Raw genomic sequence first — 16,282 nt, 5'->3', positions numbered from 1 at the left:
TGATCACCACTGAATTTACACAGAGCAGAGGTGGCACAAGCAGACCCACAGCAGGTTTGCAGAGCACTTGATCAGGCTCTGTGTCAGCACTGCCACAGGCAGAGGGCTCTGGCAGCTGCTCCAGCCCTGGCTTGGGAATTTACACATCTCACCAAAGATGGGGAGAGCTGAGGTTTTGAGTTCCTTTCTCGGGATACTCCATGCTTGGCAGGATCAGCATCACAAAAGAAGCAAGAAGTTTCCTATAAACCATTCATCTGAGAATGCTGGTCAAGAGATTCTGTGTTTCTACTGCTCGTTAGAGAACAACAAAAAAGGAAAACCAAGAAACCCAAACCAACAAAACAAACCAAAAACAAAGCCTCAAAACATCCAGCTTATTTTAAAATGGCTTGAAGTATTGTTCCCTCACTATTTGGAGGAGGGAGGTGTGAACAGGTTAACTCCCCTCCCTGACTGAGCTGCTTTGTCCTTGCTGGTTCTGACCACTGGACAGAATGGACCAACACACAGAAACAGCCCTAAATGATTCCCAACCTACATGCAAGCCTGAAAGTCCAGGGAACTGGGGAAAAGGAAAAAAAAAAGAGGTATAAGAAATGTAGAGCAGGATAATATCTTCAATTAAAGACTAAAAATAGCTGAAGCATTTAGTCTTATGTAAGAGATTTTTTAAAAATTGATCAGAATTAATGAGCACAAGCACGTGAAAAATTTTTGACACACCTCACGACCCTTCCAACTTAATGGAATAACCCTGATTATATTCAGTGTTTGGAGCTGTAGCTAAGCAAATTCAGATGTCTAATAAGGTGCACAATGGCAACAATGAGGAACAGCAACCAGTGGAAACTTAACTGTGAAATGTCAGGGGTCACTCCCATTTTATCTCCCCAGGTCAGGTCTGCTTAATTTTCTAATGACCCTTTCAGTGATCAAAGAGCAAGGTTCAGAAACTGCTGGGAGATATTCTTCTGCCTGGCAGATGTCCTCAAAAATCTGTTACCCACAGACAGCCCAAGGACAGCAGGAAACTCAAAGCTATCAGGATGATCTTTAAGTACACCAACTGGAAATGTCTCTCTAAAGAAGTGGCTTTTGTAGCACATTGAGGCCTGTATGCAACATGAAAATGTTTACACTGGGGATCTCCATTGTCCTTATTTCAAGTTATTTACAGTACAATGGCTTAATCAGAAAAGTAGTGTTACAAAACCAGTTAGGTTATTTTAAGTAAATTACTCCCACTTAAATCCATACATTTCCCAAAACATTCTCTTGTTTTGAGTCATTGTATCATTACCAGGCACAGACAGTAAATGAGCATTCAAAAGCAAATGGTGAAACGATGACAGAAAACGTCAGAGACAACCCTATGCAAAATTACAGAATAGCTTTTCAAAGAGGCAAAACATATGTTTGTGATTTCTTCAGAAAGATTGAATTGCAAGCCACCGATGGTAAACACTCCATTTATTTAATTTTTAAAAACCCTTACTTCCTGTTTTCAAAATTGAGATTTTACAACAGAGCTGTCAAAGCTCAATTATTTCATGAGAAGGGCAAGCATTGCTTTGAGCTGATCTCAAGCTGATCTCTCCCACTGCAGATGCCAATTTCTGGGAGGAGAATCTCTGGCTGTTGCTCTCCAGGCAGCTCAAAGAGCTGTTTCACACATCACAGGTGCTGTGGCACAGCAGGATTTGGGCACTACAGAGCAAAGGGCAGCATGACAGAGCCAGAGCTGCAAATCTGGCCCAGGGTGCCCAGGACCACCTTTTCTTCTGCTGTCACCAGAAGCATTACTCCCCTGGCAGCATCCTGGGGGACAAGGGCTCTCCCTCTGGCTGAAATCATGGATCCAGCACACTCTGCCTGGCTCTGGCAGCCAGAATCCCATCTGCCAGCATGCCCAAAGTTCCAAGTCACCAAGTTCATAACACCAGATTAATTTCACACCTCAGTTTATCTTCTCTTTGAGACACTGTTCCAGAAGTTCTCCAAAATTCACAAATGGCACTCTCAAAACCAGGCACACTGCATTTAGCCAAAGCACTGCCCACACAAAGCAAAGTGTTACTGCAGAGAACCCTCTCTGCATTGCTGTCAGCCAGGTATTCATCTTTCCTGGTGAATTTGGTGCATTCCAGCCAGCTCAGGTACCCACACTCACCAGCCAGGAAGTAAAGCCTGAACTGCTGACAGCATAATCCCCCAAATGCTGTGTCTTCTGCCACACTTGCCATCCCTCTCTGATGCTCCCAAAACACTCCTGACACTGCATAGTCCATCACCCTCCTGAAGCTACCTGTTCTGCATTCACAGAGTTTCCCAATACTAAACAATCTTAGAAAAAATGAATTGTTCTCATTATTCACACAGGGATTTAATAGCAATATTCCTCAAGAAGCATCTTCCACCAATTTCCAACAGGGGTTTTCCCCAAGTTATTTTCCTTATCATGCTTTTCTCTGCCAATTTCTTCCATTTAACAGCATGCATCCAGGCAAGAAGCATACATTGAATGCACTCACACAGGCCACCTGAAAGACAGGTGGCTTGAAAACAGGCATGGAGCTCCTTTCTTCACACTACACTTCTGCTGTTGACAGCCAAAATAAGAAATCAACACACAGGCACAAGGTAGAAATCAGTCCAGTAGCTCTAGCAACCTGAAATTTGATACTTAGGCTAACTCAGTTACCAAAGCTTTAGTCAAGGCAGAGTTAAGCAGCTCCCAAAAAAGGCAGCCTGCCCCACCTGATTCTTATATCCATAATGTCCTTTAGCCATAACTGCCTTCCCCTCCACTAACTAGACACAGCTGTAAAGGATTAGCTCTAACTAGACAATTTAAACACCTACAGTGAGGTACAGTGAAATCTATGCCAAATGATCTAGATGAAGAATGGCAATTCTTGGAATGAAAACTTGGAGCATTTCTCTCTTAATACTCCTCTATTTCTTTCAAAATCTTTCATAACACAGCTAGATCCTTCCAACCACAGTCACTTATTCATTCTGGTCCACTAAGCAAATGATATTTCTGCCTATATATACACTCAGCTGTGTAGGCATAGTGCAACTGCAGACATCTCAAGGACATTATAATGGTTCCCAAATGTAGATAGTTTTTTTCCCCCCAAATATTTGAAAACAAAAAATAAAGACACCTTATGATACACACACCAGAAAGATAGCAGATGAAAAACAAATATCTGTATATTTAGGTTGCTATTCAAGTCCTGGAGGTGCCTAGTTATAAGTAGCTGTAGATTTGGGAGGAGGAGCATGCCCCACAGCACCATGTGCAGTCTCCAGAGAGACTCCAGACAACAGTCCCCTTTCTTACCAGATTCCCATTTGATGATGGCAATGTCTGCATTCAAGAAAGACAGGCCTTGGCTCTACAATTTACATTCAAGAGAGAAACCACACACATCATGATCATAAAGCAACTGGTTCAAAATTCAGAACTGACTCCTCATAAACCAGTAACCAAGACATCAGCCTCCCTTCACAGCTGCTACATCCTGACTGTAAAACTGATGATCACCATGGAAAGTCTGCACTGACAAAGAAGAGAATCCTCTTTACTTAATAATATACAGCACTCATTACTGAGGTTAAGACTGCTCAGAATAATTGGTGTTAGGGCTGCAGGCAGATGACTCAGCCCAGCCTAGGTAGGCAAACAGGACATGGAAAACTACTGGCTATGGACATGTGGAATCACCAGGAGCAATAACTTAAGAGTGAGGAGCTGACAGGAGTCACAGATGGCATTGTGAGAAATGGCCAGACTACATACACAGTTTAGAGGGAGTTGTCAGAGAGGAATAATGTTTTAATTATGTCAAGACAGACTGGTATCACCACCAGTCCTTTATTAGAAAAGTTTTCTGCTTTCTTTCAGTGTCTTTTCTTACAGCTCTGACTCCCTTTCTCACATAGGCAGCTTCGCACAGCTCTGACTCCTTCTCTCCTCTCTGCGTGACCAGCTAAACCCCAACCCGTCCCTCACACAAAATCTTCTTACCTTGTGTGTCCCTTGCACAGCCACACGTCCCTCCATGCTCACAGCACACTCCATCCCAAACTGCAACAGTCTGAACCCCACCTGCACCCAGTGGACAGTTAACCCCCCCTTTTATAACCTCCAAACTGATTGGGCAGGCACACGTGTTTCCACTCTGGGTAATCAGTACAGCTGCAAGTCATCAGGAGTGATTGCCTTCTGCTCTCTCCTCCCATCTCCCCACACAATAAACTTCACACTGAGTTGAGGAAAGTACTGGAGTTCTGTAGGGGAGTATCCCAGGGTCTACAGTGACCAGGTAACCATGTTAGGAATATGAAACAAGGGCAGCATTACTGAAAACCGGTGCCAGAAACACCAAATTTGGGTACAGAGGTAAAAAGCTTGTGCAGTGGGAAAAAAAAAACCAAAACAAAACCTAAAAAAACATGGGGTTGGGCTGTTTATTCTGGAGGAGACTAGAATGACAAGGGACACACAAAGGCAGAGAAAAAGCAAGTCAGCAGAACTGGAAAGAGATAAATCTTGGCACAACAGTTATATGGGGGTACCCATCAGGATCACCACTCACAGGACAAAATAACCAACCTGTGGTTCTAATCATACCACAAGACTCAGACCTGCTGTGCACTCAGGAGGACCTGGGCAGGGTTTGTTCTCTCTGATTTACACCCAGACTCAGGGATAAAACATCCCAGTATTGCTGTGTCTGTTCCAGGCTTGATGACATCAGTAACTAAGCACCATTTCATAGCATGGATCTTATTAAAATTAAATGCCTTATTAATTTCTTTGCATGCATCTCCTAGGGTGATATCTTCACATAAGCACACACAACATAGCTGATGAAGAAAGAGAAAATTAATTTTCCAAGCCTATTGACCTGGCACATTGGGAAGATGAACAGAGTTTTTAATACTGGAAGATGTTCATATTACAGACCATGTAAATATATAAGAGGAGAAGTAAATAACTTCAGAGAACATATTTCTTTTTCAATCTTCCAAAAGGAAAGAAATACAGCTTTTGTGGAGATAGGAGACTTTCTGAAAGTCTACAGCCTAACACAAAAATAAATTAGAATACAGTCTGATCCTCTAAATGTCCATACTCCATTCTTTACATTAATCTCCCAAACAGCACCTGGCAGTCTGTCAGATCTTTGTTCAGTGTCTTGCAGCTGCAGAATCAGGTTTAGATACTTTCTACTGCAGTTATCAGAACGACTAACTCCATGAGCTAGAGGTTTAAATCCTAAGATGACAAGTGGGGCTTTCCATCTTCTGCAGTAATTCTATCTTTAAACAGTATTCTAAAATAGTATTCCAACACAGCATAGGGAGACGAGTAATAAAATCCACCAATGTATTAAACCATCTGGCTGAGCTTACATCACATTCCTTTTGAAGTATCAAACACCACCCATACGTGCTGAAAGAATAAATTTCCTTCCCTCTGATATTTGTAGAACTGCCTGCACACAGGGCTTTCCCATCCATATTTCTCATAAATAATGAGCCCTCTGGCCGTGCAGCATGCATACCAAAATCTTTAGGAGCACTCAGTGTATTCTGGGCACTGATGTTCTCCAGCAGAAACCAGCTTATAGCACAACAAGAATGAATACCCCAAAACAGAAGTAAAAAAGTGGTGAAATAAGAGCAAATTCAAGGCAAAGCAAGATAACAGCAAAGCTCTCAATAAGAATGCTAAGTACTGGAAAAATAGATAAAGAACTGCTGACCCATTGTGCTTATTTTGATACAGGCTTTGCCTTGAAACAGCAGGATCTATGTTCCAGTCAAATGCATATCTCTCCACAGAAATACTCCAAGCTGTGTCAACCACATTGCAAATTAAAAGCATTTAGGGAGATGTCTAAGCACAACACTCCATAGAAAGCAGCAGAAGTTGCATCCTCAGCATTAAAAACTTCCTGCAATGTTTTGTTGAATTATTCATACTGGGAGATGAGATCCTTTTTTAAGCACTTCACATTTGACCATGTGCCATGATACATTCCCAGGGATTCTGCCAGGCACCTGTAAAGCTCCATGCTCAATTATTCCAAAGTTTGATGTCTGAATTTTTTAAAATTTTATTTTAAAACGCTTTAGTTGTCTTTAAGAACTGCAAGTAGCAAGTCCCTCTTGTCATTTTTTCACTGATTTCCTGGCATGCATAACAGCTTTTATCACTGCATGCAAGTTAGGACACAATTTTTCATCTCTTGTGATCTTTCTTGACACTTTTTGCCTTAAAGCAGAGAAAAGCCTTCAAGTCATGTTCATCTTAGTCTTTCACTCTCTGCTTTTATTTCTGACTTTTGCCATAATAGCAGAAAAGACAAGAGATAGTCAGAGTTACTCCATTCCAGTCATCACTGTGCCATTGCAAATCCAATTCACTGCAATCCATTTCAAATCCAAAATTTAAATGAAACCATTAACTCTTTTGGACATAATGTAAGCCCAAAAAACTAAATTAAGGATTTGGTTTTTCAGCATATTCCCTCATGAATGTGCTAATTTCTGATTTAAGCAATAAGCTTTGTTACACTGAACAAATAGCAAATAATTCTCAAAGAAAACCGTGGAGAGATTTTTTTGAGAACTCAGCAGTGTGTGCTGCTGCATGCAAAACCAGCACATCCCAAACACTTGCTAACAAACATTTCACACTCACAGAATTTGTGCAATTGAGCCAAAGCCAGTGAGAATTTGTCAGTATATATTGGAGTTCTATGGCTAAAGCCATTCACTGATTTATGAATTCAACTTTTGATGCTGCTGGCACTAAACATAACTGCTGTCTACAAATCTCAGGCTTCTCCCTTAAATTTTCACTTAGGTGAAAGTGATGTAAAAATTTCATGCAATCCACTCCTAGCTATTGCTCCTGAATACAGTCACACTGAAGTTCCATTAAACCCACAATTAAACCTGATCACTTTCAATTTTCACCCCATAAATGCCTTTTACTTCCCTCTAAAGACACCAATTTGAATTTAAATTACACCTGAAAACATTCTGTGCATCTATACAATTTATAATAGGCAATAATAACAGGCAATACACAATTTATAAAAGCAATAATAGGCAATTTAATTATCATATGTGAATTTCAGCACACAGGTGAAGCTTTCCTCCCTGCCTGAGTCTATTTGTTCACAACTCCAGAGAGTAATGAATAATGTGGATTTCCTCTGTTTTCTTAATGACCCTTGGGCTTTTGTGACTTCATTTGCTGACTTTGCTGTCAATATGTTAAATTCATCCCAAGAAAATCAGACCCCTTCATACTTAATTCAAATGTCTAATATTTACATATAGAGTCTGCATGGAAAATGTTCTTTTGTGAACTACAGGATGGAAAAAACTGCGAAGTTTGGCATTACAGATCTGTCTTAACTTTCAGCTTCCTGATATTTGTCAATCTGCATCAGAAATAAGGTTCAACATAAATCCTCTTTGCAGTATATCTAGGTGAAATAATTCATTTTCCCCTCTGTCTTCAACACACATCAATTTTAATTCCTGTATTCATACAGACTGCATTTACTTCTCACAAAGTTCATTGTTGTGTTCCTGGAGCTACAATTCAGGAACTTCACTGCTAGCAGCTGTATCACACAAATTGCAGTTCCAAAATTATGATTTTTGCCAATAAAACATGAAGCTGAATATAACTGTTACCTGAAAGAGTTGAGCTGACTTACAAGCAAAGAGACACAAGTATTCTTTTTATCTATGTGAAAGATTATTTCATCTGACAGAAAGTGTTAGAAGAATATCTGATGCATCCATAATTTCTATTAAATTTCAAAAATTACATATTAAATTTAAAACTTGGGGCATCTTAAGAAGTCTTACATCTAGCCAGCCATGCTGGAGAATGGGAGCTTTTTTCTCTCTTGGAATAAAGAATCTGAAATCTGATCAGTAACATGACTTTGTTCCTACAATGCCTTTAGGAAGAAATGTTGAGTTAATTACTCAATTAGAGCATATTTACTTTGTAATTATAATGTCATGTTCAGTCATATTTAATTGTTTTTTTCCAAAATACCCGAAGGGAACCATACACATATTGGGTTAAAAACCTGAATATTTTAGATAAATAACAATGCCATTTAGAGAAGGGTGCTTTAAATATATCATAGAGTATTCTTTAAGGTTAAGAGGGTCTCAGACAATATTTTCCTTGCAACAATTAACTCTTTAAGGTTTATGCACAAAATTCAAAAAGAGTTACTGTTCAGATTTCTTTTTATTACTGTGTCTGGTTTGAAAACCACTAAGTTTGCAGTCACCCTTAATGACTATTTTATTTTAATGTCTTTCATTAAAGAATCAAATTTCCCCTCCCTCCTAGATTTGTTTCTTGGTGCCCTCTGGGTGAGACTTGTGGATTTCTTTTATTTCTTGACTGATGCCAGCTTAAATAACTTTTTATCCCTCCACAATCGAAGTTTTAACTGGTACTCTGCTAATTTCTCCCAGCTATTGAAGGACTTGGTGTTTTTTCTTGGATTCTGAATGTTTTGCCTGCTGAGACAGCCCCTGAAATTTAGAATCTTCTATATGGAACTGAAAAATACACAGACACGAACAGAAAAAAAAAAAAAAAAAAAAAGGAAAGTCCTCTACAAACACAATTTTAGCATTCTGTATAAGCTTCTAACATCCCAGAGATTTCCAAAAAAGCAAACAGTTCCAAAACTGGTGTGATGCACTGAAGCAAAAGGCCCTCAAGCAGCCTCTGTGTGATTAAACTCAGCAAAGTGGCAGCAGCTCAGCTCTGGGGTGACATTGGGAAACGAGCTCTCCATCCTCAGACACTGATTGAAAGACACAGAGTGGGTACAATGGGGTGAGTTTGTTTGCTCTGAGGGTGTTTAAATCCTGCAGCAGGCTGCCCAGGGAGTTTGGGAAAGCTCCATCCTTCAGGATTTGCCTGTCATGGTCCTGATGAACAAACCCCTTTTAATTAGAGCTGTTTGGAGGAGGGTGTGGAGCTTCAGCAGCTCCCTCCCATCACACAGAGCATTTTATTGAATCCTCACTGGCCAGAAATGCAATTTTGGCAGTGAAACCTGAGCCAGGGAGAGCAGCACCTCCCAGAACTTTTTGGGAAGGATGCCTGGGAAGGTGACTTAGCCAGGCAGAGCAGCCCACCTTCAAAGCCATCAGCAGTCAGTTCTCCTCAATCTAATCTCCTCCTGAGGATGAGCTGTGCTAATAATCTCTCAGCTCTAGATTGCAAGAATTCAACCTTGCTCCCTGGACAACAGCAATATAACCAAATAAAGACAAAGTATGATTTCTTCAAGTCTATTATCACTTTCTACACATATATTAATATTTTCTCCTTTTTTTTCCTCTTTTTTTTCTGTTCCCACACCTCTCATGGACCAGCGAAGGGACTTATCCAAACCATACAATCTTTCATGTTGTATTTGGGTTTTTTGGGGAAGTTCAGCCAGGTTATTTGTTCTGAAAATCTCTATACATGGTACAGCTATGACTCTTCCAGCTGGATTAGACCTATCCTGAAACCATCTCAAGTTCTTAAAGAAGTTTATTCCACTCTCATGGTCATGTGTCATCCACAGAAACTGACAGAAACTCTTCCAAGGACTCTTTCAGGAGTTTACATTTACTATCAACTGTGTATTTCACAATAACCCTGCAAGAGCAGCAGTGGCCTCTGTGATCATAAAACCTCACACTGGATATCAGAGATCCCACTCCACCTGAACCCATCAGCGTCCTCTCTGCACTGAGGACTGACTGGCACTTTCTCTCTCATTGGAAAAAAATAGGAAGACTGAGGAGAAAAAAAAATAAAATAAAAGCCTGGCATAGCTTAAATGCACAGCAATGCTTTTAATCCAATAAAACAGAACATTTCTAAAAATTGCATTTTTAAATTTTTTTTAACATTTGTTGTAATATTACAAAGAAGAAATGCCAATTTTATGTTAGGTAATAGAGGAACTACCAGAAAAAGGAAAAGTGTTCAGTGGCCACCAACATAGTGAGCCCTTAATACTGTTTTCTCTTTTTAAAATTAATGATGCTGAAATCCAGTAATAAACATTTTAATGAATACACTTGCTCTCAAATTCATATCATCTCCACTATCTAAATAAAGCCAGCGTTTCAGATAAATGATTGAGAAAAAATGTACTGGGTTTGTGTACAGTCTTAAAAAAAAAAGGATAGGCAATTGAACCATTTAATAACATTATGTTTTGTAAAGCATATATCTGCCACTGGTAAAAGCTTTCTTTGGTGTTGATCTGATTTGTTGTGTTCAATAATTTAAGGGAGACTTTTACTGCACACAGTCACATCTGTTACACTGGTTGATAGTCAATAAATTTAGAGAACACTTGCTCAGAAGAGCTCTTTTATTTGCTGTTCCTGAACTTGAATGACTCTATTCCTTTCATTATTTCCCAGAAAGGGTTAAACAAGACTCTTCCTAGCAAGTCCATGGCCACAATGGCAATTCACACACACACAAGAAGCAAATTTAAGAGTGGCTAACATTCAGGTAAACCCTATTCCAAGCATGGATGTAGAACCATTTTCCACAAAACTGGAAGAAAGCAAGCCACAACTAAGCACATATGGCAACAGTGCAGCTACAGAACATGTTCTCTGGAGTGTTTTGAGGAAACAAAACAAAAAGATGAGGACAAAGAATTCAAAGTAAATATCTCAGTAGGATAAATTAATTCCACGTGGCAAGGCTGTGTCACTTCTGCTATAGTGAGTTACCCAGATGTAACCCCAAAAACATGTTGGAGATGCAAGCAAGAGGGGGTTCAGAAAGGTGCCTTGGCTGCAGAGAGCACACCAGGTAAGAGCTCATGAGAGCAGTGCAAACTTCAGGAAGAACCAGCCAGCAGGAACACTGATGATGGTCTAACCAAAACTGGTCTCTGTGACTGAAGGTAATTTCAAAGAAAACTTTTCAAAATTATATACTTTAAATTCCATGCCTTTTGCAGGACACTTAAATACTCCTTTTAAGGATAGGAAATGCTTGAAAACACTTAAATATATTTCTGAAGGCTGTACTGGCAACTTTCACAAATAAGTACAGTACTATGTACAGTCATACTATATTATGCAGAGCGTTTAAGCACTGTTACTTAACATTATATTGAATATTTTTATATATTGAATTAAACGTTTTACACCAATCCAAAATTCCAAGTACTTTGAGGCAGAAGATAATACTTCATAAGTACAAGTGTTTGTTGTTAAATGGGGGGGGGGGATTGGAATTCTTTAAACAGCTGCATCTTTAAACAGTGATTCAGACTCTTTTTCTCCAAAAATCCTGAGTATAAGCTGTTTCAGACCACCTGGAGGTATTCTTTATGCCCCATGACTAATGCCTACTCTGACCAACCTTCACAGCAAAACAAGAGCACAAGAACAAATACTCAAAAATGACAACTAAATCTGCTAATCTGGTCACTTTGTCACCATGGAAAGAGAATGGTTTCTCCTACACATGACAGCCCCAAAACAAACAGGAAACAAAACTGTTATTCTGAAAATAGAACAGAAAATTAAAGCAAACATCCAATAGATTTTAGTGCCTATAACCAATGGTTTTGTTGTACCATGCACAGCATGAGGCAGATTTCAACTCTTCAGCTGAAATCAGCTGTGAAGTGTACACAAGCCTCTCTATTTATACCTGCAAAGTTAAGGGGAATATTTGTGGGTTTGACCCTCATTTCAGGTCAGAAAATGCCTTAGGGATTATGCTTGTGGCTTGACCCTCTCGCTATCAATAGGCTTCCAAGAAATAAAGGGTATACACTAATTAGTTCTTAATTTAACAGATACAAGAGATACAAGGACTATGAAAAGTGTCTTACAGGGAAACATTTCAAGAACAGGGTATGTGCAGGTTAGGAAAGGAGGTTGCAAGAAGATCTAATTACGGTTGACAAATACCTGAGGGGGTTCTTATTCTACAAGCAGCAGGTAGAAATCTGTTCAAAATATGCAATAAGGACAAAGCCCAAAGGCATAATCTGAAATTGAAGGCAGGGTAGTTCAGACACGGTATCAGAAACGGATTTTCACTCAGAGGATCATTACTGTACGGAATAAATGACCTACCAGGGGCTCTTCAATCCCAATGAATTGCATCCCGGGATTCACACCGGGGTCTGGGCTCCCCGGGCTGGCCGCAGCATCCCGGGCAGTGCCGCCTGCCGAGCCCCGGGAGCGCCGCGGGCTCCGCAGCCCTGCAGTGCCACCTTCCGGGAGAGCCACCCGGGACCCCCAAACCCCTCCCCAGCCCGGCCCCGGGGCCGAAAAATCACAGCAAACCCGCTCCTTTGGCTCCTTTCCTGCCGCATCTGCACGGCACGCATCCCACCGAGCGGAGAATTTGGTGTCCGAGCAGCGCTGGACACCCAGCGCGGCCACCCCGGGGCCGGGAGGGCTCGTTCCGCTCGCTCCCCTCCGAACACGCGGGTTTAGAATCCGGTTTTCTGTTTTATTTCGAGAGAGCGAGTTTCCAAAAGTGTTAGGAGGGAAAGCACTGAAGGTGCCCGTCTAGGATTCCACCCAGTCCCGCATGTGCATTAGGTGTGATGTAGTTAGTTTTGGAAGCTTTTGCTGGAGCTTCTTGGGTGGGGTTTTGTCATTTTCTAGACAAACATAAGCTATACCAGTGAATGAATAATTGTTATTAAAAAAATGCACTCCATTGTGTAGCAAAAACTGAACATTGGGTCTGAGCAGCAACAAATAACATACTATGTACTTGCCTTTGTGCAATAGGAGACTAATGAAAGCACAGCTGGCTTAGCTTCCAAAAAAATGAGGAAATTCTTACTTTAGGGTCAAAGATTTTCAGGATACGTAGTCACATTCAGAGGTGTAAAACATGTATGTTACAAATCTACCCAAACTGGCATTTAAGAAGCCAACAAAGCCCTTACAAATACAATTCCACTTCCTCACAGCCTTCTCAATGTACCTAATGGCCTCTCTCCGTGCTTTATTTATTTATTTGCTGTGAGTAAGCCCAGTTGGAGCAGCTCCCCTGCTGCCCAGGTGTGAGAGCTGCTCAGGTGGGCTGACAAGGGACTGGCTGGTATCAGACCTGTGCAGGCAGCAGCTGCTGGCAGAGGCCTGCTCACGTCAGTCACATTTCAAGAGCAGACATCAAAATTGTTCTTGCACCGCCAGTACCTGGAACATTCACCTTGCTGCCAGCAACTGTGCAGGATGGAAGAGCAAGGACTGATCCAAATCAGCCTTCCCTGTCAGAAGTGAGGAGCAGACCATGAGTCCAGACCTGGCTTCATTTTCTACCCCCTTCCTATCACTACCTTGCAACTGGCAATCTGTGGTTGCCTTAGTGGCTCCATTCCACGTTGTGATGGGTTTGCTCCCATCTCGTCATCACCAGGTTTTCTTGGCTACTGATCAATTTAACCTTTCAGGTGCTGTTTGCATAAAATAAAAATAGATTGCAAATAAATGGCAGCCTGAGCCCTATCAGGGAACAGAACTCTCTTCCACTTGGCTGATTTTCTGTTTGCTTTACAAGTTGCTCTTTCACCTAGGAGTAATGACAATCCGCATCAAGAGACAGATGCAAAACTGTTCCTCCAATTATATAATCACTGCAGCTGATAAGGAGGGAGCTGGATTTAGGTTGCCATAGCGTTGGCATATTGCTATGGAGGCTGAGCTCTTCATCCACTTTATCAGCTCTGGACCAGGAAGAGCAGCCCAATTATGCCTGCCGAATGCATGTGCTGCAGACTCGCTCCCACTTGGAAGAAGCACTCTGGATCAGGGGCTGCTTCCTTTCCCCTCCCACCTCATTTCGATGGAGTGGTTAGAGGTGGGGGTGCCGGGTGGTTTTATTCTTTTTAATCTGCATTTAATCGGAAGGAGGGTGGTGTTATCTCTAAACCCCACTACCCTTCCACCATCCAGGGCTGCCACAGCGCTGCTGCCCCTCCCCAGCTGCACCTCCAGCCGCCCCTCCAAGGCTTTGGGGCTACCTGGGGGCTCGCCTGGCCCCCGGAGCAGGTGCTGGGTGCCAGCGGGAGGGGGCACGTTTGCCAGCGGGGAAGTTGTCACCGGCCCAGGGAGGGAGGGGCTGCCCCGAGGAGCAGGAGGGGGGCGAAGGGGACAGGAGGGAGAAGCTGGCCGGGGATGGGGGTTCTGCTGTGGGGACAGAGACACCCCGACAGCCGCTCTCAGAGGAGAGCTGCTCTCCCTTCGCCAAGGGGAGGAAATGGCTCTGCCTGCTCTGCATCACCGACGTGTGTGTGCAGCCAGGGCTGGAGGGAAAGCAAGGGAAGGGAGGGGAGGGGGTGACACCATGCAGGTAACGGGATAAAAATAACTTCAGGAACGGCAGATCGGGGTTGGGCGGGGGGGGACGGGGGCGGAGGAAGGCTTCTGGAGTTTGGACAAACAAACTTTTACTACAGGGAATAGTGGGGGACATTTGTTAATGCCGAGGAGCAACAGCACGGGTTGGTATCCATGATGCAGGCGATCCTGCGAGGAGCTCGGCGAGAAATCACCGCCCCAACTAAAACCCCAACTTTCATTTTAATACAGGCACCCCCGTTCTCTCAGCATGGGCGCATGTATGGTGCACATGTGTGTAAACAGATAATTCTCCCTTCCCCTCCCCTTTCGTGCGAGAGATTGGAATTAGCGTAAGAGAAGGGAAGGGCTCCTCTCCCGGTGCCTTAGGAAGCCGAACCTAGATGAGGCTTAGGAGGAGCGGGACGACGTTAATTGGGAAAGATCCCCTAATTCCGGGTTAATCCCGGTCTGACACGGAGGAGCTGCTGCTCCCCCGAGCCCCCGGCCCCAGCGCGCAGCCCCCGCGCCGGCCGCCCCCTCCTCGCCCCTTCGCCTCAGAAGGCGACGACGGCGACTTAAAGCAACTTTTCTTTGCCCGGGCTCTCCTAAGAAGCAGCCTGTGTTCTGGAGGGGCTGCGGGGTCCCCCGGAGCACGCCCGGCCGAGGGGAGCTATGTGCTCCGAATGGAAGCCGGTGTCAAAGGCTGTCCTCTGCCCCGGCCCCTCGCCCGCCTCTGCCCGTGGCGGCGGCGGCTGAGCCGAGCCGGGAGATAAGGGACAAAGGGCAGGGGAGGGAATGGTTGCTAGGTCCTCGGAGGTAAATCTCAGGCTTACCTTGATGGTTTTCTTCTGGAATGTACATCCTCTTGTTTTCATTGACCATTTAAAACGAGTCCAGGATAATCCCTCCGAAAATCGGCTTGGTAAAATTCAAGGAAGAATGGAGCTGCAGAATTTCCCCTTTTATTATTACCTGATTCCCATTATTGCATCAAACACCAAAAACTGATCCTTTCCACTACTGCCTCCTTTAGTGAAATTGCAATGCATCCTCAGTACATCCGGGCCCCTTCCAAGAATTTAGCACAGCACCTCTGGCTGTTAAACCATAAAAAAGAACAGGAAGGGGGGAAACGAGAGGGGGGCGGGGGGGAAGGAAAAAAGCAAAAGCATCCAGGACAAAACCTCTGAGGGTTAAATGTCTTTTTAAAATCCACCAACTACAAGAGTAACAACAGGAGGAAGAGGAACAAAAAAAAAGGGAGATGTTCAAACGCTGCTGCTCCTCCTCTTCAAAGCCATTCTGAGCGCGTTGTGTTGGCAGGGAGCTGTTTCTGCAGAGGAAGAGAGCGAGTCCCAGCCCCTTACTCCCTCCCCTCCCTCAGCGCGCTCGCTCTCCGCTCTCTCCCTCTCGCCGACAGACAGACACACTGAACGCTTCCAGATGTTCCAGCTGCGGCGGCCGCACGCAGCTCCCCGCGCACGGCGTTGGGAGCCGCCGGACTCGATCTGAAAGTTTAACACGCTGCCTGCCTCCACTGCGCCTGCTGAAGGCTCGCCACAGACATGACGTCAAGGAGGCGAGCTGGAGCCGGCTGCTGCCTGGGGGAGCGGGGGACAGCGAGGGGAGCGGCGGCGGGGCTGGGCAGGGACAGCGGCGCGGCCCCGGCTCCGCGCCGGCCGATCCCACCCGCGCTCCCGGCACCGCCGCTCCGCCGCGCAAGCCGAGTGCGAGCCGCATTTCCAGCCGCCCGCACGGCGCTGAGCGGGGCTGCGGCTCTGCTGGAGCCCCCGCGGGCACGGCAGGCAGGCAGCGGAAGGGAGAGATACCCAGCGGTGGGTTGCACAGACGAGAGGATGCACAG

The 16,282-nt window shown here is 43.8% G+C and overlaps 1 protein-coding gene across 1 annotated transcript in view; it reads right to left on the bottom strand.

Moving 5' to 3' along the window:
* Positions 1 to 15,594, bottom strand: part of LOC306800763 (voltage-dependent L-type calcium channel subunit alpha-1C-like) — a gene marked incomplete at its 3' end in the record, with an annotated part of 212,636 nt that extends 197,042 nt beyond the window's left edge. Inside the window, exon 1 of the mRNA XM_079303091.1 lies at positions 15,252 to 15,594. Coding sequence (XP_079159217.1) covers positions 15,252 to 15,300 — 49 coding nt within the window. The 5' untranslated portion in view covers positions 15,301 to 15,594. The remainder of the gene's footprint in view (positions 1 to 15,251) is intronic.
* Positions 15,595 to 16,282: the final 688 nt, after the last annotated feature.

The sequence above is a fragment of the Erithacus rubecula genome (genome assembly GCF_903797595.1).
Source record: "Erithacus rubecula genome assembly, chromosome: 4".
Taxonomy (NCBI): domain Eukaryota; kingdom Metazoa; phylum Chordata; class Aves; order Passeriformes; family Muscicapidae; genus Erithacus; species Erithacus rubecula.
This window is presented reverse-complemented; position numbering and strand designations above follow the sequence as displayed.